The sequence below is a fragment of the Pleurodeles waltl genome, chromosome 12 (assembly GCF_031143425.1).
Source record: "Pleurodeles waltl isolate 20211129_DDA chromosome 12, aPleWal1.hap1.20221129, whole genome shotgun sequence".
Taxonomy (NCBI): Eukaryota; Metazoa; Chordata; class Amphibia; order Caudata; family Salamandridae; genus Pleurodeles; species Pleurodeles waltl.
The window spans coordinates 637,890,283-637,909,301 of record NC_090451.1 but is presented as its reverse complement, the minus strand read 5'-3'; the positions used below and the strand labels follow the sequence as shown (position 1 = coordinate 637,909,301).

Here is a 19,019-nt window from a genome sequence, read left to right as displayed (position 1 = left end):
AACTCCCGAGGACAGCGGCTCTGCTCCAAGGAAGAAGCATCTTTGCAACAAAGAAGCAACTTTGAAAGAACACACGTTTCCCGCCGGAAGTGTGAGACTTTGCACTCTGCACCCGACGCCCCCGGCTCGACTTGTGGAGAACCAACACTACAGGGAGTACTCCCCGGCGACTGCGAGCCCGTGAGTAGCCAGAGTTGACCCTCCTGAGCCCCCATAGCAACGCCTGCAGAGGGAATCCAGAGGCTCCCCCTGACCGCGACTGCCTGCTTCTAAGAACCTGACGCCTGGTAAGGACACTGCACCTGCAGCCCCCAGGACCTGAAGGATCTGACCTCTCCCTTGCCCAGGTGGTGGCTACCCCGAGGAGCCCCCCCTTGCCTGCATCGCTGAAGAGACCCCTTGGTCTCCCATTGAACTCCATTGCAAACCCGACGCCTGTTTGCACACTGCACCCAGCCGCCCCGTGCCGCCGAGGGTGTACTTTTTGTGCTGACTTGTGTCCACCCCGGTGCCCTACAAAACCCCCCTGGTCTGCCCCGCGAAGACGCGGGTACTTACCTGCTGGCAGACTGGAACCGGGGCACCCCCTTCTCCATTGAAGCCTATGCGTTTTGGGCACCACTTTGACCTCTGCACCTGACCGGCCCTGAGCTGTTGGTGTGGTAACTTTAGGGTTGCTCTGAACCCCCAACGGTGGGCTACCTTTGACCCAACTTTGAACCCTGTAGGTGGTTTACTTACCTGCAAAGCTAACAAACACTTACCTCCCCCAGGAACTGTTGAAAATTGCCGTGTCCAGTTTTTAAATAGCTTATTGCCATTTGTGTGAAAACTGTATATGCTATTTTGCTAATTCAAAGTTCCTAAAGTTCCTAAGTGAAATACCTTTCATTTAAAGTATTGTTTGTAAATCTTGAACCTGTGGTTCTTAAAATAAACTAAGAAAATATATTTTTCTATATAAAAACCTATTGGCCTGGAATTGTCTTTGAGTGTGTGTTCCTCATTTATTGCCTGTGTGTGTACAACAAATGCTTAACACTTCCCTCTGATAAGCCTACTGCTCGACCACACTACCACAAAATAGAGCATTAGAATTATCTCTTTTTGCCACTATCTTACCTCTAAGTGTCAGGGGTTAACCGCGGCGCCTGCATTGACGATCAGGATATTGTAGTACTTCCGGACTACATATCCCATGACGTCTATCGCCGGAAGAGATCGCGTAAAACCACGCGCATCCAGGAAGCGTTGTGCGTTATTCGTTTCACAGATCAAGGTCGGATGGTCAACGAGGGCTCTTGTTGACGGCGTTCTCGAGGGTGGGTCTCGTTCGGCTTCCAGTGGATTACTTGCTGCTCTTTCGTTTCCCTCAAGTCTGGGATTTTCCCGTTATCGTCGGGAGTCTCGAGTTGGTAAGCGGTGAGGCGATCTGGTGCCGGATTCCCTCGCCTTTTTTCCCACTATCCTATTCGACCAAGACACTGTTGATATCCGAGGCACGGCATTCCTGTACTTGAACTGTTCGATACCCAGGAACTGTTGTTTTCAGAGCTGGAGAACATTTTTATTCTGCTGGGACGCTGTGCTAATGTTTACTTTTACGGGGATGGAACTGCTGGGACATTTTTTGCTTTTTAGCACATGGGGTAGAAAGAATGGGTCATTTCTACTATTTGCGTGACTATGACAAGAGGCTCAGTGTCTTAACTGAGTTATTGAAAGGAGCCCGAGTTGGGTTTTTCCGTTAGTCTTTTTCTTCTCTCTCTTTGTTTTGTTTCCTCACTATTTTTTGTCTATCTTGTACAAGAGTGGGTGTTGAACAACCCATAGGAGATTATCTGTGTTCATCGTTGGCCTATGGTATCCATCTATGATTCAGATGGAGCATAGACAGGCGTGGGACTAATCCTGCCCTCAGGAGATATTGGCAGGTACGGTCGTTGGTGCTTTAGCGAGACATTGCGAGAATAGATAGGCTAATGTGATATTAACGCTGTGTATTCTTCTCATTACAGATATCCCTTCCATGCTGTTCCTTCCCCTTCCTTCCCTCACCTGATTACTCCAATGCACCGTGGTTTTTATCAGTGACTTGGTGGTGTCAGGAGGCGGACTCCCATTTGCATCGCACCGAGTCTGAGGAGCATCTACAACGTGACACTAAGGGGAACCCTTGGACTCTGTGCATGCTATTTCTTACTTTGAAATAGTACATACAGAGCCAACTTCCTACAATACGCTTGTAATTGTGAAAACGGGCGCAGCCTGCAGGCAGACCTCCTGCCTGAAATAATGTTATCAGCATTAGTATTGCACAGTGCTAGCATTTGTATGGCACTTTCTGATCAGGGTCTTTCTTTTTTTAAACAGAGCCTGGTATTTGTGAATTAAAGCTAGTTGCCAGCGTCTGCATGCTTTAAACTAGACATCCTCACAGTTAATTTTTGAGACCTTTGCACTTTGAGTCAAACCACATGTTCTGTGCCTTCTTTTGGTTTCCTCTGTGTGCTTGTGATGTAGTTAAAGATCGTAGCTCTCATTAGGCTGTGAAATTCTGTTATCCTCTCATAGTTCTTAAGTGCTATTTGAGTAAGAATAGTTCCAGTTGACATGTATACCTTCTCACAGTTGAGGGACTGTTGTCATTAACCAAAAAAACACTGCTTTATTTAAAAGCAGTCACAGGCATGGTGGTCTGCTGTCCCCAGCATGCCACCATCCCTGTGAGTGCGGCCATTCCCAATGGGGTCGCAAATTGCGACCTACCTCATGAATATCTATGATGTAGGTCATTTGCGACCCCACTGGGAATCGCAAACAGTGTCATTGACACTATTGTACATCAGGTTTTGCGACTGGAAAACTGCGAGTTGTAAAACCTGATATTTGTACATTTGTCCCTTAGGGGGTCATTCTGACTTTGGCGGGCGGCGGAGGCCGCCCGCCAAAGTCCTGCCGGCAGAATACCGCTGCGCGGTCAAAAGACCGCCGCGGTTATTCTGGGTTTCCTGCTGGGCTGGCGGGCGACCACCAGAAGGCCGCCCGCCAGCCCAGCGGGAAACACCCTTCCATGAGGATGCCGGCTCTGAATGGAGCCGGCGGAGTGGAAGGGGTGCGACGGGTGCAGTAGCACCCGTCGCGATTTTCAGTGTCTGCATGGCAGACACTGAAAATCTTGGTGGGGCCCTGTTACGGGGGCCCCTGCAGTGCCCATGCCATTGGCTATTGGCATGGGCACTGCAGGGGCCCCCAGGGGCCCCACGACACCCCATACCGCCATCCTCTGCCTGGCGGCCAAAACTGCCAGGAACAGGATGGCGGTATGGGGGTCGGAATCCCCATGGCAGCGCAGCAAGCTGCGCCGCCATGGAGGATTCCCCAGGGCAGCGGAGAACCGGCGGTACACCGCCGGTTTTCCGTTTCTGACCACGGCTGTACCGCCGCGGTCAGAATGCCCAAGGCAGGGATTTTACCTTAGTGTCTTACATTCCACCTTCGACTTTTTCTCTGTCCTTTCTTCTGCTATCCTCTTCCCATCCCATGCTCCTGTTTGTTCTCCGGGTTATCTAAGTACATTACAGTATGTCTTACTCTTGTTTACTCTTATTTCATTCATTTTCCATTTAGGACATTGCAAATGGACCACAAATGTCCAGTGGTGCCGGAATGTCCTAGCCATGGCCCTACTGTTATCCAGGGTCCTAGTAACTCTGGGGGCAAGGATATAATGGGTATGAGAAATTTGTGGGTTATAACATGCATGAATCAGTGATTTTGTGCTGATTCAAGCACATTTGTCCACAATCTTGCCTTCAAAGATTTTGTCTGCTTTCAACAGTCAAAATCTGTGTTAAAAAAAAAAAAAATGTAGCTTACATGTAACTACATTTCTGCAAAATCTGTATCTTTCAGTTCAGACCCATGTCCACTTCAGAGGAAACCTGTTGTCAAAGACCTAGGGTCAAATACTGCACCATGACAAAGCATCTCTACACCTGACTATGGGCTAGGCTGGTCTATGAATTTATGTCCTTTGCTTTCAATATCAGCTATTCATGCATGTGGGTCCATGAACAATTCAGTGCTGACGAACTTGTAATTCTGATGGGCTCAGTACCTCCTTTACTGTGTCCATCACAATTTATGGGATACATGTAATGAGGGCCATAGTGTAAATGACTGCCATAGTGTAAATGCCAGGCTGATGTCTCAGGTCAAGCACCGTTTACAGTTCTACGACAGACAGTAGAAGGACAAGTGCAGAAGAAGAGGTGAAATATCCTGACCTAAACGGGTAGAAAACTACACAAAGGTAAAGCGGGGCCACCTGCGTGAGGGTTTGCTCAAGAGGAGACCATTCATCTACTTGCCTTACTGGTATCACCAGTCAGTGGCAGATGGCTCCGTCCCCTAGGAATGCTTTACCTATTCTTAAAAAGCAGGATAGAAATCAGTAACTCTCCAGATTGCGATGATCATTGTCCTACCAAAGTTGGCAGCCTGGATAAATGACATAGGATGCACCCTATATAGGCGTTCCATATTTTAGAGACTAATACTGTGGGAAACCTGTTCTTGGGCAGGAGGCTGTTGGCTCAAGGGGTTTACTGATTTATCCAGTGTCAAAGAGACTATGCTGTTATTTGATTCTTGAAATCTTCATGCTGAAAAGTTTTTTCCAACACTTATGCTCTTATGACAGCTGTACCGATTTCACTGTGGTGGAGAAACAACGCCACACAACAAATTAAAACTGAAGTTAAGCAAGTATCTTATTTACAAACTCTTCATGCCCAATGATATTTCTGCCTCTCAGATTAGCCCTGCATTTTTATGCTATTATTATATGTATAGTTTTCATTTAGAGGTGAACAGTAAGAGGATTTCTGCCAAAAAATACTGCATACCACATCCACCCACCTTAGGGGGAAGATTGTCCATCTGATAGTGTAGACACTGAGCCTGCCCCTCTACTTGCAAAAAATCATATAGGTGAACTGCTTCTGCCATGAAAACCATGGCAGCACGAACCTTGTAGTACATATTTTGTTTTCCTTGAACCAGCTCCCAGATAGCAGACAAACCTAGATTTGGCATAACTGCCTCCACAACATGTTGGCGCTAAGTTTCCAAATCATAAATGGTACCCTTCGTCATCTAAACTGTAGTTGAAGTGTACAAGTTAATTTACCTTCGGTAACGAAATATGTGGTAGAGACATATTCTAGTTGCAGATTCCTTACCTTAGAATTTTCCCCCAGGCGTCAGGCTGGATCTGGAGATTTTTCTTCGAGCAATACCCTTGCGCGTCAGTAGGTGGCGTCGGTCGACTCCGCAGGCGTCGTAGGCGCCGTGGTCGCTGTGATGACGTCGGGGGTTAGTACATAGACGCCGCCCTCGCGCAGTGACGTCAGTTTCTTTTAACGAGTTTCCACGCCAGAGCGCAGAGCCGCTAAAAACACTGAGATTGGGGCGCCAGAGCTAAGAACCTGAAAGGGGGAATCCCTGTCACTAGAAATCAGTTCGCAAGCGGGGAGGATGTGTGGGCGGTGAGGAATCTGCAACTAGAATATGTCTCTACCAGATATTTTGTAACCGAAGATATAGACTTCTAGGTGCAAATTCCTTACCTTAGAATAGATACCCAAGCAATGCCATCCTTGGTGGTGGGCTGCGAACGAAGATCATACTAGAAAGTCCTGCAGAACCGAACAACCAAAGTTGCCGTCTCGGCGGACCTGACTATCCAGGCAGTAATGCTTAGTAAACGTGTGCAGGGATGCCCACGTAGCTGCCTGACAGATATCGAGGACAGGATCTCCGCGTGTTAACGCAGTGGAAGCCGCAGTTGGTCTGGTGGAATGAACACGCAAGCCTTCAGGAGGTTGCTTTTTAGCCAAAGCGTAGCACATTTTGATGCAAAGAAGCACCCATCGAGAGATGGTACGCTTTTGCACCGCCTTCCCTTTCTTAGCACCCATATAGCCAACAAAGAGTTGATCGTCCACTTGGAAATCTTTAGTACGGGTACGGTAGAGTGACTGGAATACAGACCGTAGGTGCTTCTACCGGTTGCATCCTTTGGAGTTAGTATGACAATAAGGGGCAACCCCCCTCTGTTAAATTCCAGACCAGAGGCTAACCGCCTTTTCTCGCAGGGCCTCCCTCCAAAAAAGAAATTCAGGTAGGCCCCACATATGTTTATTCTATTTGAGCACTTTCCATATCATTGAGCATGTAACCATGCTCCTTGTCCTATAGGGATCCCCGACCCTGACGAATACCCCAGACCTTCCAGCTCTTAGCGTGGGCAGAAACATGTTGGTCCCTCACTTTTAGACTCCTTGAGTCATCATTCTCAACGGAGTCCCTACCCTGGTTTTTATTCCTACCTACGAACACCTACATTAAACAATCCCCAAGCTAAACAGGTGATTTGTAAGGTAATCTTATTATTATTCACCAATTCTTTATCTGGATCCCTTGTATTATCCAGCTAGATCTAATTTCAACACTCCCTCTGCAGTTCTTTTAACGAGGTTGAGTCTGCCTAGGTAGTACAATCTTACCTGGGTGGGGCTAGGTGGTCATATGATGAAGCATGACACTATAATGTGTGTGTGTGTGTGTGAGACCACCTAGTCCGTAAAGGGAACTCCCTCTAAGGCACAGTCACTCTTCACACTCATACCTTGCTTGGAGAATACGCGCCCAACTAGCGCTTCCTGAACAGGGCTTAATAGTCCAGTTCCCTCTAGCAACACCCCACACCTTTTGTGTGTTTACAGTTCCCATTAAATGTCCACTGAAATTGAAAAGAAATTACTCTCTAGGACCAGGTCCTTGTATTAAATGGAACTTATAGCATGAATTTATTGTATTTTGTTTTTACCAGGACTCTGGAAGCTGTTACTCAACTAGATAGGACCAAACCAAGAGTCAGAAAATCCGGCTACTGGGATCTGCCCTGGATGAAGAGGAATCTATGCCAGCCAGTAGGGGATAGATTTGGGTTTTGTCTGGGAGGACAAGGGCAGTACTGATGCTTGAGTGGAGTTCGCCACAAGGAAATGAATCACTGTGGATTCACAAAGACTTTGCAGATCAGATGAGCAGAACCTTTTTGAGCCAAGAGGGACAAATGGGATCATTCGATTTAATCTTGGCATAGTGTGCCATTGGCTGAGGTGTGTCGATTCAGTCTAGAAATTACTGCACCAGTATTCAACTCCTTTTCAATAAAGAGAGATCACTATTGAAAGGCAAGATTTGACCTTAACTCAAGTCACAGCTCCAACATACTATTGGGAATGGGTGGGTCTAGTGGGTGCCCCAGGTCCTACAAATGACTAGTATAAAGATTGGCTACCTATGGTCTTTGATGGACTGCACACTAGTACACAACATTTTATCTCCAAGAATTATGCAGCCTCTGAGAAGTTCCAAGACAAAGTATAATATAGTCTAATCTCCAAAGATCAGATCACATAAATAGGCAAGACATTTGGCATGACCCACTACAAGTACTCCTCATGGCCTCCCAGGTGATTTTGTCCTGGGCCTAAACAAATCTAATAGATCTCTGGCTGTTGGCCTGCTGCTATGGTCATCGCTTTGTCTGACCTGCTTTAATGATGCTCACTCTGGATCCACCGCTGTCTCTAGTTAAAGGACTAGCGACTACTATCTTCCCTCCAGTGATGCAGTCATTATACTCTGTGCAAAATGATCAGTGGTCCCTTTTATTGGTCTCTTATGGCACTGACATTGGCCGTGTTCAAAGGTGTATACACCTGACTCTCTTACTGCTGCTTCATCCTAGAATGGTGATGTTTGAACTGTTGGGATGCATTCCATCACTGATATCACCTTGTTATTGTGCCCTCCAGAATCTGCTAAGACTTGTCCTTGCATAAGCCCTTTAATGCTCCGTTCAACTTGGAATGAAGATGGTGGCACCTCATCAGCAAACTGACACCCATCTCCCATGTGGCAGAGAGGAATGCTGACCACCATTCAAACTATGTCAAAACCACAGATATAAAAATTGTGCATATAAAATACAAGGATGTGATTACAAGTGTTGCAAAATAAGAATTAAAAAAACAAATATGTTAAAACTAATGATAGAAACATCATGATGATGATGGAGAAACCAAGAATGGAGAAAACCAAAGATGGAAAAACCTTCACAAAAAAATTTCAACACTTTAGTATGACAGTATTGAAGAATGTAATCTTAGCAACAAAAACAATTGTATAAAATTGTGACAGTAAAATGGTAAAATGTAAAAATATCAGCATATTAAAGACAGCATAGAATAATGTATCAACATATTAAAAAGGCATCAAAGAGAAATATCAGTGCTGTAAAATGTCAATGAGATAAAAAGATGAGTATATTTTTTGAAAAACTGGCCTTAGCAGTAGGGACACGAATAGTATTTGTACACAACCGAACTGTCTTGATCTGGTACAGTACCAGGTAAAAATCATTACATTAAATCAAAATTGAATCTCAGAGAGATCAGCATGTCACTGTGATGGAAGAGATATCAAATCATTGCTCCCTGTCCGAAAATGCCTGAAGTGGGAGTCCTCAAAGAAAAAACTCTCTACAAGGATTCTGGAAGCTATAAAGAAGGAGCAAAGAGCAATTGTCCCGTCAGTGTATCCAAAGTGTGGGTGATCTTCGAAAAGAAGGAACTGAAAGAGAACAGCCAAAAAATGCACCCTATATAGACAAATAAGAAGTAAGAGACTATGGTGGTAGTTATGAACTATGAAATCAAGAACGAGGTACAAAAGTGTATTAAAAGGCACATATAAAGGGCTGAGAGGCACCACAGACTCTGGGATAAAAACGACATTCAAATTGAATAAATGAGGCCTAAACAAGGGTGTATAATAGTACACCCCAGAATTCCATGTACACGATTGCCAACCATTGCTCATGTGCAATCATGGAAACTGTTGCACCAACAGCACGCATTTTAAATCTCCACGACTTCCCCTGTGTATACAGTGGGAGTAGTAAACTCCACACCACCCAGCCATTCTTCTGTAGAAAGAGTGTCCATCGAAACAAATTTCAGTTCATGGCACCAGGATATTACTTCAATTGGTGCTTGAAAACAACATGTCTGAGTGACACTAGTTTATCTGAACAATATACTGTATTATTCATGACTTCCCAAAGCAGTCTAGACACTAGGGAGCACTTCAGAGTCCCAATGTAGGACAATGTTTTCCTAGAGAGGGACACTAGGATGCCACAGTTATAGTGAAGACTGCTTACCTCTGAGTGCCTGGCCTCCAGGTCGAGAACATCTCGTTTACTTATGGACCAGTGGAACTTCAGCCGCGGTCTGGAATTGCTGAACGAGAAGGGAGTCAGTGTGCTGGTGAGTCCCATGACATAAACCGGCATCTGCAAGAGTAATATCATCACTGTAGGATACAAGAAAGGGGACAGAAAAGCACATCCAGTTGCATGCAATAGAATATTCTTTTAATGCATATGTAAAAGAATTAATGAAGAATATTATATAGAGCTATGTAATCTTTGGGGTATACAGCCAGAATGCCACGGCCAAAATATTCCGAAACAAAAATATGCCAGCTAAAATACTGAGTACCAATATATTGCAAAGGAAAGCATATAACTATAAGTACATGTGTACCATAGATAACTGTGGATATATTTACCTTGACAATATATATATTATACAACACATATATCTATACTTACCTATATGTATTTGCCTTCACGACATTTTGGTTCTCAATATTTAGGCCACAATATTTTTGAACTGTCACAATACTTCAGTCCTTCATTTGCAGACACAAACCCATTTTGTCATCTGTTACAAAAGCATACATTTTCCATGATAGTGATAGTGCATAACATGGCCTTGCTAGTTCACTCTTGTACACAAAGTCTAAAAACTGCAGATGTCTGTATGTGCCCACGGTCTTTAATGATAATAAAAGTAGCTAACGTTTAAAGTTTTTCAAGGCGTGCCGTCATACCTATTCCTAACATTTTCAGTTCCAATACCATCAGAATTGTGGTGCAAATCAACTGGCCTTTTTGTGGTTTTAGAAGATATGATAGATGTTTTGCAGTCATCTCCTGTGATGAGATATTGTAGCAAGCTGGCAGTACTATGTGGTATGACTGGGGAGTCTTACTATGAAACACTAGTACATTACCCAGTAGTGGACCTCGGGTTCACATCAGTAAACCTTAACTTAGTCCTCGTAGTGTGGCAAAGAGCACTCAGGCTATTTAGAGGAACATGTGTAAAGCATTTCACAGTACCAGCATGGAGGATAAGTACATGACATGACTCGAAAGAAATCCAACACCAATTTAGAAAAATAAAGTAGATTTGTATATAAATTTAGACAGCAAAATGAACTTTTTATATTACATATAACCGGAGTTATGAATTTTTGAAGGTTTGTAAAATAATACAATGTCTACTGACAAGAAGTCATCATTCGAGTAAATGGGGGAAAATCGAAGTGTGCACTCGGGCACTTGCAGGGTGGGATCCGTGGAACCCACCAGGACTTAAGGTTCTGCAGGTCCCTAGACCAAGTCTCAACAGTTTCCTTTTACCTTGCCCAGGAAGTCCAGGTGCAAAGATGCTCTGGCTGTACTTGGGTGCTAACAGGGTCCGCAGCTGTTGGCAAGTTGCACCACTTGACCATCGGATACTTCGATGTGGATGCACATGCTGTCCTTTGGATGTAGAGGTCTTTGGGGGGACAGGACCAGGAATCAAGAGTTGGAACCTTGCCACCAAGTCCTATGGCTCCGGATGCAGAGGTAGTTTCTAGCTATCAATCATGGGAATGGTTGCACCAAAGATGCTTTGCTGCTCCTCTCAAGGTCACACTCTTCAGGATGCAGGATCTCAGAAGAGGTGTCGTTGCTGACGTCGGTCTCTATGCTGGGATCTGCCCAGGAGTTGGTGATGACCGAGAAGCTGTCGGTTTCCGGGCTGGCAACAGACAAGCCTTGGCAGCGGCAAAGGTAATCCGCAGGTACTTTGATGGCTGGATGTCATCCGTAAGAGGGAAACTTGGAGAGAGCCTCACTACCACTCCCAGGATGCAGGTACAAGTTTCTTTGGACTTACTCACGAGGGGCCCGTAGGTTGAAATTCTTCGGTCACAGCATGTCATTATTTCTGCAAGTTGCAGGTGAATGGGACCACCAGTCAGTGGAGTCTGACTTGGTTTCTCAGTGTCTACAGGGATCCCTCTTGCAGGGACCAATAACCTTTCACCACTGGCACACATCGATCACACAGTTCCAGCAGTAGTTTCCTTAGGGCACTTAAGCATCCTCTCTTTGCACCGCGGCTGTGTCCTAGGTCCTGTTGTCAGTGACGGCATCTTCTCTGTACCGCTTCTTAGCTGCAAGTCAGAACTGGGGTTCTGGTGCCAGGGGTTCCCATTAAATCCTAGTTTAGATGGGGTTTAGGGTGTGAGGGACAGTGGCCAATGGGCTACCTATTCCTGTGGCTATTCCGCCCCTGAAGTGATGACATCCAGTGTGAGTGGGTCACTTTCCTACTCAGAATCCACTAAACTTAGGGGTTGCTAAGATGGTAGAACCCTCTCTTGGCTGTACAGACCTGCCAGCCCACCCTAAAGGTGTGACTAGACTTTTGGACGCCTTCTGCATAGCTAGTTTTCCCGCCTGCTGAGGTGGACGGGGGGAGGGCTTTGTCTTAGACTGGGGAACAAGTAATTACATATCAAGGGTTGTGGAAGCCTTTGAGGCTCACTGCCTCGATTAGCTTCACTCTAGCCAGGCTGGAAGGGGGGAGGTGTCACCTCCTGCCTGCCCAGGCAATGTGTCTCCATCCTGGGGAAGTGCCAGCACTATCAGGGGGAGGGCAGACTTTTGTATGTGGTGGCAGAGGCTCGGGACATCCTGCCAAAACAGAAAAGAGCTTGGTAACTTGGTGGGCCCCTCTAAGGGAGCCACCAGGGCACATGCTAGATAATCCTGGGCAATGGCATCGTACTCAGGATTAAAAAGCAAGGTGTTTAATACCAAACACGGGGGAATAGGTCAGACCATCACGGAGCTGGGCATCTGAGAACTGCCCAGGTGCCAGTCCACGTTATCCTATGGACTGTCTGTTACTTGTGGTAGCATTATGTTTTAAATGCTATCACGGGTCATATATACTCTTGCATATAGATCCACACTCATAGTACAGTGCGCACCCTGCCTCTTGAGCAACAGGAGGCCTGCTGTATGGGTGACTGACCTGTCCATGGGCAGTAAAGGGACTATGCCTGCCCTTGGTCTGGGCAGAGTCGCACTCAAGCAGCAGGCTGCTTGTGCAGGCTGACATGGCAGCTCTGCAATCTCACTTTTACTCAGGTCACAATCAGCGCTGCAGCCCTGGTGACCCCTTTACCATCCCTGCGTACCATTGGTACATATTACTCAGGGCTAAAAAGGGTGGTAAAGTCCTTGTCAATTGGCCCTATGCAATTCAAAGTACAGTTGAAGGGAAACAGGTCTGGTTAGCAGGCCTCAGCACACTTACAGGTCAAAAGCAAAAGTATCAAGCAGCAAAAAGTGGGGTGTGACCATCCAAAAAGTGCACTTTACAACAGAGATGTGGTGTTGAGGTAGCAGATTAAGGGGGTCATTCTGACCCTGGCGGTCATAGACCGCCAGGGCCAACGACCGCGGAAGCACCGCCAACAGGCTGGCGGTGCTTCCATGGGCATTCTGACCGCGGCGGTACAGCCGCGGTCAGAAACGGGAAACCGGCGGTGTCCCGCTGGTTTCCCGCTGCCCCTGGGAATCCTCCACAGCGGCGCTGCAAGCAGCGCCGCCATGGGGATTCCGACCCCCTCCCGCCAGCCTGGTTCTGGCGGTTTCCACTGCCAGAACCTGGCTGGCGGGAACGGGTGTTGTGGGGCCCCTGCAGTGCCCATGCCATTGGCATGGGCACTGCAGGGGCCCCCTAACAGGGCCCCACATAGATTTTCAGTGTCTGCGTGGCAGACACTGAAAATCGCGACGGGTGCAACTGCACCCGTCGCACCCTTTCCACTCCGCCGGCTCCATTCGGAGCCGGCATCCTTGTGGAAGGGGGTTTCCCGCTGGGCTGGCGGGCGGCCTTCTGGCGGTCGCCCGCCAGCCCAGCGGGAAACTCAGAATGACCGCCGCGGTCATTCGGCGGCTCCCGCCAGGCGTGCGGTTACCGCCGCCGGCGGGAGTCAGAATGACCCCCTAAGTGATGTTGTGGTCTAGTGTATGAAATAATTGGAATATGGTGTTATATATTGTAGAATATTTAAGTGTTTGAACAGTGTGACAGTGATATAGGGGGTCATTCCGACCCTGGCGGTCCATGACCGCCAGGGCCGGGGACCGCGGAAGCACCGCCATCAGGCTGGCGGTGCTTCCATGGGCATTCTGACCGCGGCTGTACCGCCGGTTTCCCGCTGCCCCAGGGAATCCTCCATGGCGGCGCTGCTTGCAGCGCCGCCATGGGGATTCCGACCCCCTTACCGCCATCCTGTCCCTGGCAGTTTTCACCGCCAGGAACAGGATGGCGGTAACGGGTGTCGTGGGGCCCCTGGGGGCCCCTGCGGTGCCCATGCCAATGGCATGGGCACTGCAGGGGCCCCCTAACAGGGCCCCACATTTATTTTCAGTGTCTGCCAAGCAGACACTGAAAATCTCGACGGGTGCCACTGCACCCGTCGCACGCCTTCAACTCCGCCGGCTCCATTCGGAGCCGGCTTCCTCGTTGAAGGCGCTTTCCCGCTGGGCTGGCGGGCGGCCTTCTGGCGGTCGCCCGCCAGCCCAGCGGGAAAGCCAGAATGGCCGCCGCGGTCATTCGGCGGCTCCCGCCGGGCGGGCGGTTACCGCCGCCGGCGGGAGTCGTAATGACCCCCATAGTTTTAAAAGGAAAAGTGAGGCATAGTGGTCATTTTATCTCCAGTATATGTTTGGCATGTCTGTGACGGTACCCTGTCTCCCTGTCCTTGTACGTGCAGGATGCCCTCTCGGTTACAAGAGAGCACTCAAGAATCAAATTAGTTTAGCTAGACAAATCAGAAGATGAGGCCACCTTTCAGAAATGTGCGGCCCTCAACGCTGTACTCCCCAATCTTCCTCAGCCCTGGTGCTTTTTGTCCCTGTCGTTTCTAGGCAGAGGTGTAGGTGAGAGAGGGAATATAGTGATCAGTACGATTGGTACTCTCTGGACCTAACTAGGCCAAACAGAGTTCTTGAGAAGCACCCACAGCTTGGCTGTCAAAAATATTAGAGCTAAGATAGGACCATTGTTCATATGTCTTGACAGGCAATGGCACAGCAGGGGGTGAGAAGGCAGCATGCAAGGAACAGACATGGCTACAAAATGAAGCTCTGTGAAGGGTGATAAGCAATAAAGGGTTGGTAGAGTTGGGCAAAGAGGAAAATAGAAAACTAGGGTTTTGGGTGGGAAGTAGGAAGACAAAGAGAGCCTAAAAGTGATGTGCAAACAGGACAATGAGAGGGTGGGAGTGAGAGGCTGTGCATATGGAGTGAAGAAGGAAATACAATGCTGAAGCTCAAGGTCAAAGGAGGAAATGGAGAGCAGAGGAGAAAGGCAAAGAGGAACCTGAGGCATTAGCACAGAGGAAAATAGAGTGTGGAGGAAAGAGAAAAGCAAGGGCTGGGAGAGAGGCAGCTAGATAAAATTTAAAGAATATTTTTTACAAAAAACTAGCCATAGATGAACAGAGTATGAGTGTGTTTGAATGGTTAACATGTCTTTCCAAGGGATAAATGTAACAACCAAGAAGGAACAGGTAAAGTACAGAAAGTTTGCAATCATTAGGCACGTGCAAAACAAATTTGTGCCTGCTTTGAATAACTGTAGAATTCTCCACATCTCAGAGCAGAGGCTAGAGCAGTTGAGAACATTTTCTTGGTACTACCCGGAGAAACCCCAGGTGAACAAACATCTTTCCTGCAAGGACCCCACCTTGAGAGATATGATAGGGGAAATTAGTGGGCAAAAGCACATTGGCTCTTCATAAATATGTTCATGTTTAATAAACAACTTTCCCTGATCACATCTCACTTTGGGTAAGAGAGAAAGTTCTTTATGTTTGAGGGTAAGTAATTACCAATACCTCTATTGAGCATTGTTGTAGAGCACATGTAGTACATTTGGTAACACCTTCAGGGATGGTTGGTGAATCTATCTGTTGTTGGCAGTATCTGTGCTACAGTAAGTAACTTTCAATGTGCACTCTATGATTTCTATTAAAGTATGCAATTCTCTACCTATTGATAGTGCGAGTACATATGATCATATTGTAACTATAATCATATTTTGTAGTACATTTATGTTTCAGCTATAATTGCCCAAAGTCACAGTAGTTTTTTAAGTATAACTCCCTTAATGAATAAGAAAACTTCTCTTTAAGTGCCACAGTAAGTCTTGTGGTAACCCGATATTCCCCCTTCATTATGATTGCAGACTCTAGAAAGGCACCTCGGGTATCCTTCTTCTTGGTACCACAATTCTTCAAATAGTCCATGATTATCACTCATTCTTGATTGACACATTCTAGTTAATGTTGCGCCTTTAAGCAATATTGCAATGTGGATATAGAAGACATACTAGGAATGGCTGAACTTATCAGTAGGTTCTTCTCTAACCATGTCCTCACCCATTTCAAGTTTAAAATGGAAAGTCTTCGTTGGGGGTGAGGTTTCAAATGTGTAGAGGTTTTGCATTCATTCACAGGCTCGAGAGTACTAGATATATTTGTCCTACACCAGTCTTTCAGTCCTTTGAAAATGTAACTATAAAATTTGAATAATATATTACAGCATACCATTTCCGTGACTGTTCAACCCTCAAAGGTTGAGAAAATAATTTTAATAAGTCCTAATGGACCTCTTACATTCGAATATGACCCAGTTATAATTACTATAGTGCTACAAGATTTTAATTTATTGTTTAATGGTTTAATGGCAAATCTAATGACTAGGAAAATAGCCCCTGGCATGCTTTTGAAGAGCCTGACTTTATTCAGCTATTGGCAATATCAACCATATCTTAAATGGGTTGTTAAGTCATAATGTGCCTCTTCATAATGTCAATACCCTTGGCACTGGTTTGTCCACTGTGCCAATAACTATGAGCTGGTCACAACTTTACAGTTACTACAAAGACGTTCAGAGAGCAAGAATTATTGTCACTTACCTACAGCCTATTTGAGTTAGTGGAACAATACTGCTCCATGATTATGAGCATCAGTAATCAGGCTGTTCCAATTACTTTGCATAGATTGAGGACCAAAGGCATCAAAACAGTTGTTTATATAGCACTTAGAGTATAGATGGTAGATCTTCGGAATTGGTTTTATCACAGTAAAAAAGCTTTGAGAGGACAACAAAATTAAAATTTTAAGAAGGCACAATGTTACACTGAGCATTACTCCAGGAGCAACATGAGAACAACTCAACTAGTCATTTTTGAGCTACTAAATTGCTAAAATATTGGCTAATCCAAGTCCTTTGACTGTTATTTGTGAAGATTCCTCCGAATGGTGTAATAGGCTAGAATACTGTTTTCTTAGCAAAATAACTAAAATCTGACAGTAAATTCCAAATTTTAGGCCTAGGAGTGCCAGTCATGCAAACATCTCTGTAAAGTTCTAGGGCTCCTATAGATCTAAGCAATGAGGCCATATCAAGGAGAAATAGATTTTATTTGACAAAGAGACCTCTTTGGTTAGCTTGACAATCTAAAAATGAATTTGAACCTGTGTTCGGGTGGGGTGTGTCCACCAAAACTGAAGAATGTTTTGGTGAACATTTCCCATTTTCGCACACATTTTAGAAACCGCTTGTGGGATGTATTCCCAATGCTTTGAAAAGGGTATCATTGGATACCTCTTACTTACTGGCTGACTTCTAACATTCATTTCCAGTAAAATAGTGTGACAAAGTGGCTGCTATCAAATTGCAGAAGTTTCTTGATTCTGGTAAAAATCATTGGGGATTAGCAGTCGGGCTTCAGTCCAAATAAAGACACCAAGATGTTCAATCATTTCTCTCCCTTGTGTGATCACCTGCTATACTCATGCAGCTTGATCTGCCAGCAGATTTTGACACAGTTGACAACCCGCTCTATTATGAAAAATGAGATGGTGATGGTGGCAGCTTTAGCCTTCCTAAGCAGTAAGTGCCCTAGAGCATGTATTGCGAAATTGACATCAACAGATACCGGGTAAGGTGGCATTTAGAGGATTTTGTGTTATTTAACATCTATGATCTGCTGTTATACTCCCTACTGTTAAATGTGGGTGTCTCCTTTCATACATATTCTAATGGCATACAAGTTATCTTTAAGTTGTCTCAATTCCTCCAGAACGATCTGGCTGCCATTCAAGCCACTGCTTAATCATTCAATCACGATTGGAATGGATGACAACTGTTTTAGCTTAACTGCATCCGAGACTGCGTTGCTGTTGACAGACTGATGCGTAGGCTTGGTAACATTGTTTTAAGCCACCAGAAAGTAAAGACTAGGAAATACACCATCTCCCCTCAGACTGAAGATGACTATAAATATGGAAAGTCATATTAATGCGTTGATTTCATTCATTATTATGTCAAGCTGCTCTAAAGAGTATCCCTTTGCTGAAAGAAAGGCAATAGGCCACAACTGGTTGCAAGGCCTAACCTAGACTCCTTTAATGATGATAGATGTGGCCAAGAAGAACAAGTTAGTTATATTTGGTAACACTCTTTGTAATAGACTCTTTCTAACTGCAGATTCCTCACCTTCTGAATATTTCACAGGCATCAGACAGGATCTTTTCAGCACTACCTCTGCAAGCCTGTAGCTGCTTCTGTGCAGCTCCTCACAGATGCCGTTCCGGTCCAGAAATGACATGTGGGGCATAGATAATTGCCACTTCCACCCACTGACATCCTTTGCTTTCCTGACTATGCATGCTCCCAGACGCACAGTCCCAATAGCAAATTGGCTGTGAATTGTCTGCAGATTCCTAGACTTAGGATATTATTATTAAATGGAGCACAGTTCACAGAACGGGGAGGATGGGTGTGTCAGTGAGATATTTGCGGCTAGATCTAGTATCTAGGAGAAAGATTGTTACCGAAGAAAAGTAACTTGTTCTTTTGATAGGGACTTCTAAGCACCGATTCCTCTTCCTTTGAATTTGTTACCAAAGCAATATCTATTTGAAGGTAGGTCTGCAAATGGACTCAAACCAAAAAGTCCTGTAGAACTGAGCAGGCAAAATGCCCCTCTCAGCAAACCTGGCTATCCAGACAGTGGTGTTTCGGGAACGTATGGAGGAATGCATATGTAGGAGCCTGGCAGATGTCCAGGACCGAAACTCTGCTTGCCAAATCAGTGGTAGCAGGTTTGGACCTGATGAAATGAGCACACAGTCCTTCCAGATGCTGTTTTTTACCCGTGTGAAGCAGATCTTAATGAAGGACAAGATCCAACGTGAGGTGGTCCTTTTCTGCATGCCTGCCTTTTTTTGGTTCAGTGAACTGCATAAGGAGCTGATTGTCCACCCCGTGTTTTCTGGTATGAATGATATAAAAGTTCAGTGCTCTTTTTGGGTCCAAGCGATAGAGTCTATACTCCTCCTTAGAGGGGGAGGGGCCGAGCACAGCAGAATAATGGTTTAACCAACGTGGAACAGTGTTGCAACTTTCCATGATGATCGCATCTGCAGAACCATTTTGTCTAGGAAGAAGGTAGTACAGAACGAGTTAACACAGACAGCCTAAAGCTCACTCAATCAATGCACCGATGTGATGGTGATGAGGAAACCCATCTTGACAGTGAGAAGCCACAAAGGACAGCTGTGAAGCAACTCAAACTGAGTGCACCGCAGATATATAGGAACCAAGTTGAGGTCCCACTGCGGCATGACAAAGGGAGAGGGAGGAAACATATGCCTAATGGGGGGGTCTA

The 19,019-nt window shown here is 45.8% G+C and overlaps 1 protein-coding gene across 1 annotated transcript in view; it reads right to left on the bottom strand.

Moving 5' to 3' along the window:
• NUP210L (nucleoporin 210 like) overlaps positions 1-19,019 on the bottom strand; it is a 201,320-nt gene that overhangs the window by 74,284 nt on the left and 108,017 nt on the right. The window contains exon 30 of the mRNA XM_069216017.1: positions 9,302-9,433. Within this exon, the coding sequence (XP_069072118.1) occupies positions 9,302-9,433 (132 nt within the window). The remainder of the gene's footprint in view (positions 1-9,301; positions 9,434-19,019) is intronic.